The sequence below is a fragment of the Hippocampus comes genome, unplaced genomic scaffold (genome assembly GCF_001891065.2).
Source record: "Hippocampus comes isolate QL1 unplaced genomic scaffold, H_comes_QL1_v1.1 scaffold313, whole genome shotgun sequence".
NCBI lineage: Eukaryota > Metazoa > Chordata > Actinopteri > Syngnathiformes > Syngnathidae > Hippocampus > Hippocampus comes.
In genome coordinates this window covers 378,430-387,377 of record NW_017805037.1, presented here as the reverse complement: position 1 = coordinate 387,377, position 8,948 = coordinate 378,430, and the positions used below count along the sequence as shown (strand labels likewise).

Sequence of the window (8,948 nt, the reverse complement as noted above, 5' to 3'; positions counted from 1 at the left end):
GAGACAGCGCGCGCCTGAAAACAATTAAAGCGTTTGGGGATCGAAAAGTGAAGGCACGCTCGGTTACAGCCGTATAACGTTTTTTTTTTTAAGTATATTGAGAAACAATCAAGTACACTGTTTTACTCAAGTGTTTTATGATATAACGTTTTTTTTTTTTTTTTTTTTTTTGTGGGAGATGGGGGGGGGTAGTCGTGTTTCTCATATAAATACTGCAATTTTGACTGTTATTGTGTTATTGAACGTGTCCGGGCGTGGGTCGTAGGAACGACACAACGTCGTAAACCGAAGACCACTGGACAATCGACACGCTCCAATGAGAATCAATTCCGTTTTACATGATCGGGTGGGCCACCAGTCAGCAACCCCTTTTGAGTGTGGCCAAGTTTGAGAAAATTCTACATTAAAAGTATCCCAAAAACGAAACACGGGTTTGTCCTAATTTTTATCTCATGGTTTGGCACCATTTATCTGCATGCTAACACAACTCGAAATGTGGAACTTAAGAATTCATAATTGCGGCGAGAAGCTCTCCGGTCACCACCAAATTTCAGGTGATTGGTCAACCAAATCGACCACTATATTCTTTGTGTAGTGTGGCCTGTTCACTACGATGGGCGGTGAAAATATACGATGCAAAATTCCCATTTTGCAAAAAAACTATTTACACTTTATCAAGAAAATGAATGTAAATCAGTGCGGATGGTCATAAAACAATTATCATGACTCAATAACAAACGGATTTTTTTATTCGGGTGACATTTCAACAACCGTCTACGCGGCTTTTGGAGAAAGTAGACATGCAGTTGGGGTGACCTTCGATGACTTCTCCGCAGAGGTTGTTCATTCTGCAGCAAATCACACCCACAAAGCAGGCTGTTACTTTGAAGTGAGGGCCATGTTGGGAGACCCAAGTGGAAGTCAAGATAAACGCTTAAAGGATTAGTGCGGCTGCTTTACTGGAGACCAGATGCATTGAAAGGTGTAGTCGCTCATTAGCAACCCGAAGCATTGTGGATGACCAAAAGGCCAAATGAGCTTTTTTGGGGGGTCATTCGAGCGGCTCCGAGCCCTCAGGGTTCTCGCTTCTGTCTTCCACTCCACCTGTTGAGCTCATAGCAGGTGGACATTCACTTCAATCTTTGACTCGCAGGTCAGGATCTGCTTGAAAAAGTCGCTCAAGTGGCGTTTCACTCCGTTTTGTGCGTGGCAGCAGATGTTTTGTGGCTCGCTCGGATGAAAGTTGAGGAAACAATATTTTGCTCAAGAGTTCTAAGGGTGGGTTGAAAACGAGTCAGATATTTAATGTAGCCATTTATTGTTGTACTTCACTACAAAAACAAACAAACAAGCTAAAATACAATCTCCACATGTACATAATATACAGCCGAATTTCTTCGCGATAGACTCGCTGTTGTTTCTACCAGCAACTTTATGTACATATAATTTATGACGTAAGAGAAGTGAGTATTCAAAGTTATGAATCAGCGCTGTGTTGACAATATGAGAATAAAGACTAAATTATGAAAATAAAAACGACATATTTTGAAGGGGGGGGGGGGTTAGAAAACACTTGAACGCGCACGCGCCATTCAACGCCGGGTATCAATGCTACAGTATTTGAGCATTCATATATATTCGGTATGTAAGATAGCTTTTAAGTTTATTTTTTTTCCCATAGTTCATTTTTCATCAGTTATCGATCCTCTACCACACTCTCACCACGATGACGCCGACTTTCCCTAAAAGCACATTTCACTCTTGTTTTAATATGGACTCCAACGCTGGGTTATTTTAAAAACATGAACACGCCTTCAAAACACTGCGTTCACTATTTACACACAAGCACATTTCACTCTTGTTTTAATATGGACTCCAACACAACACTGGGTTATTTTAAAAACATGAACACACCTTCAAAACACCGCGTTCACTATTTACACACCTCAAAGTGCAGCTGTGCCTGAAAAGTGGACCCGCAAAAACATGACATGAACGCAATGTGAAATATCGCCGAGGAAAAGGCGTGAAGTGAGAGCCTATTTGGAAGAGACGATGAAATTGTTTTGATAGCTTTTTACATGACGAATATATGTGAGAGCACATTTAGGAAAAGATCCCTGCCAGGTGAGCTATTTGGATCTCAAAGGGAGCAAGTCAGAGTTGCCCATCCAAGTGGATACATTCATAAAGATCTGATAAATAGCAAAGAAACTCTCAAAAACGGGAAAAAAAAAATCATTATTGCTGATTTTGGAATATCCGTGACTTGTGCGCATGTGGTAAATCTGACTTTCAAACCTGAAGATCGCCCATCCAAGTGGATACATTCATAAAGATCTGATATTGTATGTTATTGCTGATTTTGGAATATCCGTGACTTGTGTGTATGTGGTAAATCTTACTTTCAAACCTGAAGATTAAGATTTTTGTCACTCAAAGGCACCAGAATATGAGAAGAGTGAAGCGGGCAATGAAATCTTGCAATATTTCGTTGTGTGAAGATGCTAACCCTTCCCAGCACAACGCTATTTCTTCGCCTGCAACTTTTTTTTCTTCTTGTGTATTTTCCGGCAACGTGGATGCCCCTGTAGCACCACGCTGCCTCTCACAGGTCAGTGGTGGTACTACGATGACAGATATTGTCTGTGTGAATTGCAATTGAGTATTCATCAACTATTTGTGGCTTTTCCACTTCACAAGAGAATGGCGCAAAACCTCCAAAACCGCGATGGGGTCGGTTGTGTGTTCCATGACATTTTCCTCTGTAGTTTTTCAAAGACGGTGAAAGAGTTCTCACTTCAGGTCGAAGAGGAGATGATTCCGGTCAACTTCTTCTGAATCTTCTCTTCATTTCTCAGTATATTGGACCTCACCGCACAAATTTTGTCCTGGTAATCCTTGATCATTTGGTCCAGTTCATAAAGTTCAGCCTTAAGAGGTTCTAACGCCCAGTCTGTGGCTCTGTACAAAACACAAACGCAAGTGAATCGCATGCAAAAAGCATCTCGGGCGAACATTTACGTCCGTTTGAAAACAAAAGACGTTGCATCGCTTAGCGCGCTTCCTCACTTCTGCTCCTGCAGCAAAGCCTGCGCGTGCTCCTTGTTTTCCTTGCGCCAGCTCTGCAGCTCGGCCTGCATGGCGTCGATGTCCTCCTGCACGTAGTCCATGATCTTGCCCAAAGGCAGCGCGCTCTGACACACCGACTGGATGGAGGCGCGCAGACGCTCCACCTCCCGCGTGACCAGGTCCTGCTCTTTCTTCAAGGCTTCCCCCGACACCGGCTTCTGGATACGCAAGAGAACGTAAGAAAACAAGGGGTGAGGTTAACGGCAACGCTTCGGCGCAGAAGGAAGCAGTCGGCCACGAAGGTAAGTGTGCGCAACTTCATTTGCGCCGAACGTTATTGCTTCCTCATTGAACGTATTCCATTCGTTGTGGCTCTGCGACCTGTGAAAATGACGTCACCAGACGTTTGCGTCAAACAACGCGGAGGCGGGGGCTAAGCATAGCCTACGTCGGGCCTATCAAAGCCACGGCTCTCTTGCTGTAATGCGGAATGCCAGACTAGGGGGCGCCAGAAGTTAGGCGCTGCAGCTTCAATAGCGGTCATTTCGCAAATGTCAGGATTCCCTCCACAGCGCACAATTGAAGTCGAACAACACGATTTCCCAGGCGCTCGTATCTACTCATGGGGAAACCCTCTTTCCAAAGCAACCGCAGCAGCAGCAGCAGCGTTTCAACGCCCGCTTAGAGTGAGCCCGCATTTCGGATTTCAAGGTTAAAACGTTGGGCAGGAATGTTACAAAGCTCGCTGTTAAAAATACATGAATAAAGATCAAATGTTTTGTTGAAATATGTGGGCAATGGGGCAGGGGGGAAGCGGGCGGCGAGATGGCGAAGGCCTCCCGGATGCTGATTGGTTGAGTGGGCGGGGTCGGGGTGGGGTTAGAAGTCGAGGTGCCTCTCTTAACACGCAGCAAACCCGAGGATGTTTGCTCAGCTGGCCTTGGCCAAAAGCCTCCGCACTGTCTAAGTGTGTGTGTGTGTGTGTCATGTGAAGCCACACGCACACGTCCAGGCAGACATAAACACTCATTTGCGCAGACACACACATGCCCCGCCTGCACTCGTCGTCCTTGTTTAGTTTCGTAACGAGCTGTGGCGGCGGGGTTATTTTACTCCAGTATTGAGTAACAACTGCCGCACTTAGTCCTCCTTTCAAGGCGGACACGTGACTCGGTTCCGCCGCTGCGCGACATCTGCCGGGACGAAGCGGTGGACGCTGGGCTTGGGACAGCCCGCCCACTCGGGGGAAAAGTCGACGTTACGGGAGCCAATAACGCCGCGCTTGCAGAATGGACATCGAGCTTGGGAGTTGTTTTTTTTTTTTTTTTGTGAGGGTTGAAAAGCCCCAGCCCCGCGGTCCACCTCCGAGGTGGGTGGCTTTGCGCTGGGTGACGAGAAGCCTGCAGCTACACAAACACCGTGGTTCCGCCAGGTTTTTGGTTTGGTCTGTGTAGCGCAGACGATAGCCAGGTCCTCATTTCTTTATTTGCTGGCACACGTTGACCCTCTTTTGCTAACAAGAGTGAGAAAGCATCAACTTCACTTCAAAAGTCTGCCTGGACCAAGGTCACTCGAGGTCTACATCGGGGTTGCCTTAACGGGTTCCTCCAGAGGGCTGTGAACAGAAAAACTGAAGGATACAAAGGCTGCTTTGAAATTCTTCAGTCGGTTTTGGGGGTTCCCCACGGCCCTGTATCACGCTAGAATAGATCCTCGCCTGCACTACTGTTTCATTCATGAATATTTTTCAGTCTTTACAACAATTTCTTATCAGGAGCAGTAACAGTCGTCGTCAGTGGTGCCCCCCCCCCTCCCCACTCCATGCCGCTAAAATAATGGGATGGCTGTCCGCCAAAGGTCCCCAGGCCCGAGTTTGGACACAGCTTTTTCATAGTTGAAGAGACAATATTCCTTTTCCTGCTGTACGCTATGCCATCAAATGCAAAGCCAACACTATTTCATACATCTAAATGTATTGCAGTCATTTTTTTTTCCCACCATGACTATTTGACAAGAAAAGGAGCAAGAGAAGCCCGGCAACTAGCGTGTGACCGAATCACGTCTAGACGGTCAAAAGAAATCACTTGATGAATTCAATGTCAAGTTCATTTCCTTTCGTGCACCCCAAATTCAGAAAAGGTCTGCCCCTCCATATTTATGAAGTGTTGCAGAGCAGAATATTTGTTTTCTTGACAAGTCGACAGAGTATTCTGGGCCCTCTGCCCTCGCTCTGTGGCGTTCATTCAACAGCCTTCCACTTGTGTGCCGCGGGGTTTATTTATATGTTGCAAACCTTCATCAAGTTGAATTTGAGAGGGAGTTAAAAAAAAAAAAAAAGTACACAAAATTCTTCGGAAAATCCAGCTGCTGCCAGGCGCAAATTTTGTGTAAATAAAAGAAGTATTTTGAATAAATATACAAAGCGGCCAATAGGGTCAAGGCTCGGCCAGCTCCCTCAAATCTGCAAGAAATGTCTTACGACGTATGGATTTGCGCTCGTGTAATTGAATTAGTGCAAAAGGTACAATGTGGACTACTTCTTAATTAAAGACACAAACGTCAGCGTTTCTGCTCTCAAGTCTCAGCAGTCAGTGGGTCGGTTTGATGAACTGCGGCAGCTGAAATTTCAAACCTGACACACAACATGGAATGAGCAAGTTCAATATTTACATTTTTCAGCCGCCGCGCTCGGCCGTGATTACGCGAGGAAAAACGACTCCATTAAACTGACCTTGGTGCACTTTCATGTCAGGAAGGAAGTCATTTGAGTTCTTTACGCAGCTGACGAGGGCGGGGTGGCCCCAAAGTAACCTGCGAGTGCACATACCTGCTCCGCTCTATCTTTGGAAACCGCACGGGATCGTCTAAGAGGTGTGTTTTGACTCTGTGGAAACTGAGAAGCTTGAGTTAGGGCAATTAATATAAACCCTACGTGGTTACTTCACATTTAACAGAGGCCTTTTCTATTTTGGCGATGAAAAAAGAAGCTTGGTTGGAAGGTAACTTCATATTTAAAAAAAAAAAAAAAAAAAAAGATGTTCCTTGGTAGCTCACATTGTGTCTTATGATGGTTGATGTCAGAGGCCGTGGTCTGGGTGTGCGGATTCTCTACATGAACGACAGTCCAAAACAGCTCAGCCATCAGTGTTAGGGGTGGGCTAGACAGCGACGCAGAGGACCACCCACACAACGCGGCCTTCCGTGCCCACAACGCAGACAAAACTCTCACGCGTACAACAACAATGAAATAATGCTGACAGAGGCGCTCACGCGCGAGTCCAGACAATGATGCAGAAATATACGACATCTTTTTTTTTTTTTTTTTAAACACAACCGGACATGCAAAAAGCAGCAGAACCAACAACTACACTGGCAGAAAACATGTACTCTAATGTCAGCACATGGCAGAATATCAATAGTTTTCAACAAGGCTTCAACAACGACACTTTTCACCGCTATGCTCATCCACAACCTGGACCAGCGCAGACGCAGGCAGAGTGACGCCTTTTTACCCAGACACTTCTTCAGAGCACCCTAGTCTGACAGATGGGCTTTTTTCTGTTTTTTGTAAATTGGCCAATAGGAAGACAAGAGGTCAAAAGCTGGATTTGTGATTAGTTGACTGAGATCTGAGCATTGATGCAGAGTTGTGATGTCACTCACTCACACATCGTTAAGTGTCAATGCACAGCACGACCAACGGCCACACCATCCGAAAATGTGTCCACTTTCATATCCATACGTGGAGCGCGACGAAGAAATCACCTGCGAGAGCAGTTAGGAAACTCGAGGCCAAATTAGCAGAGATGTGATCTCACACACTAAGCAGGAGTGTTTTTATTTGGGCCTTTGTGAAGATATTGAGCAAGCCCAGAGCTTATTTCGCTCCAGACATCTTGACGTGCGTGTGTGTGTGTGTGTGTGTGTGTGTGCGTGTGTGTGTGTGTGCGTGTGGTCTGCGTGAAGCCACGCTTGCTTGTCAGGATATTAGACCTTCGGCTTGGGTGAAGGGGAACATTTTTGTGGTTTCAAGGCAGCGTAATTGCACCTCGACACTGCTTTTGTTTACATCTCCCCCAGTGATAATAACCAGGGTTGCACGGCACATTTCAAAGCGGCCCAGGCAATTACCATCGGGAGACTTTTTCACAAAATGTCTGATTCAAGTCATCGATAGGCCTGCCGCAGCACATTCATGGGTTAAAGGAGGCCCTCTAGTGGGCAAATAAGGAAACGTGAGAATATGGTACGCTACCTCTTTAGATTTCGTGGAGGATGGTGGCGGTTCGAAGTCTTTTTTGGTCTCAAGGATCTTTTTTACGAGACCACCTGCATTAATGGAAACATTCATTGGACGGCATTCATTTGGGAGATAAATATTCATGGATATAAACACTAAAGGAGGAAAACAACATGGGAAAGAAAAGAGGAAAACAACTTAAGCGTACCGTGTTTTTCATCACCGGTGAGGTCTTGCGCATATTCCTGGAACATTAAAAAAAAAAAAAAAAAGGCAATGTTAATGTGGCAGCAAGTTGGCACAAAGGTGAGCGCGTATGCCAGGAAACGGCATTTTTAATGGGGGGGAATTCAAGATGGCATTTTTGATTGCCTGCGATGTCGTCATTCAAGTAGTTGCAGGTGGTTAGCGACTCATGAACCCCGCTTGCAGAACAAATGTTTGAACACAACGCTGATGTTTCCGCTTTGCTCGATTGGTTGTGCTTCTCACTCGCCTTCTCCTGAGCTTCTGCAGGTTCAGGGGCCGCCTCCGCCACGAGAAACTGCTCGTCTTCCTCATCCTCATCATCAGACCGCTTCTTCCCCTCTCTGATGACCGACGACTTGGCACTTGAAAGTCTGCAAAAGTGACAGCAACAGAGTCCATAAGGTTGCCGCAACGTAACGAGCAAGCAGCATGTAACAAATCATATGTGACAATTATGTTGGGGGGGAAGAATGTGCAGAAAGATCACCTCTCAGCTGGGACGCCGTCATTGAGGCTCTCCTGTTTCTTGACTCGAGGGGGGGCTGCACGAGCACTGCTGGGCCGTGCCATTCGTTTATTGCTGCACAATCAAACGAGCATCAAGTCCACTGCATTAATTAAGATGGCGATAGAACTTGCAAACTGTCCAGGTTGTAAGCGCTACGCAGCACTGTTTCAATCAGGGGGGTCCAAACGTGCTGCTACTGACCTGGAGGGCGTTTCGGGTGGAAACGAGGCACCCGCGGCATCTCCGCTTTCCTTGGGGGGATCGGCGTCTGTGAAAGGCCAACGCCTGCTGTTGAGTTCACCACCTCATCAATCTTGGCAATTTGACACATTGACTGGAAATTCCCTCGGGGATCAATCGGATTTCTTATTTGGGTGGTGCGGGGGCGATAAGCGCTGTAGGTCATGACGCGGTTGTCGTATTACTTTGGTTGAGACAAACCGTTTGCTGGGGAACGCAAACGAACTTGATGACCACATGCAGGCTCTTCTTTCATTTTGGAATATTTCAGGCGCGTTTCATGATCGAACGGTCGCACGTCTACTTGAGCATCGGTTGATGTCCGAAGTGAATCTCGTCTGAAAATAGAACCACTTACTGCCCTCGCTGTCAGATTCATCTGTAGGCCGGGAAAGAAGGAAAGAGCAAGAATGAGAGGCGGCTTTAGACCATCTTGGAAAAACAGAACGAAGCAAACGAATGAACTTGCAGCTGAAAATGTTTTCCACAGTCAAGCCTCTAAATTCAAAATGTGTTTGGTGAGCGGGATGAGCGCTCACCTTGTCCTGCGAGTCGAGGTTTCCTCCTTTGCCCTTTGGCAGAAGACGGCCGCGGGATTCTGGCTGGACTATCAGACTGCGAGGGGGTGGAAAGAAAACA

At 46.4% G+C, this 8,948-nt stretch overlaps 1 protein-coding gene across 4 annotated transcripts in view; it reads right to left on the bottom strand.

Moving 5' to 3' along the window:
• Nucleotides 1-1,306: 1,306 nt before the first annotated feature.
• LOC109512310 (TRAF3-interacting protein 1-like) overlaps nucleotides 1,307-8,948 on the bottom strand; it is an 11,664-nt gene continuing 4,022 nt past the window's right edge. For 3 of the 4 annotated variants that reach the window (XM_019863923.1, XM_019863924.1, XM_019863925.1), the window contains 9 exons: nucleotides 8,849-8,924; nucleotides 8,668-8,688; nucleotides 8,271-8,337; nucleotides 8,049-8,141; nucleotides 7,809-7,932; nucleotides 7,521-7,557; nucleotides 7,328-7,401; nucleotides 3,073-3,290; nucleotides 2,359-2,964 (listed from right to left, as the gene is read on the bottom strand). In XM_019863923.1, the coding sequence (XP_019719482.1) occupies nucleotides 2,802-2,964; nucleotides 3,073-3,290; nucleotides 7,328-7,401; nucleotides 7,521-7,557; nucleotides 7,809-7,932; nucleotides 8,049-8,141; nucleotides 8,271-8,337; nucleotides 8,668-8,688; nucleotides 8,849-8,924 (873 nt within the window). In that variant the 3' untranslated portion in view covers nucleotides 2,359-2,801. Of the gene's footprint in view, nucleotides 2,302-2,358; nucleotides 2,965-3,072; nucleotides 3,291-7,327; nucleotides 7,402-7,520; nucleotides 7,558-7,808; nucleotides 7,933-8,048; nucleotides 8,142-8,270; nucleotides 8,338-8,667; nucleotides 8,689-8,848; nucleotides 8,925-8,948 lie in introns of those variants that run through there. The other variant, XR_002167497.1, reaches the window with a different exon arrangement.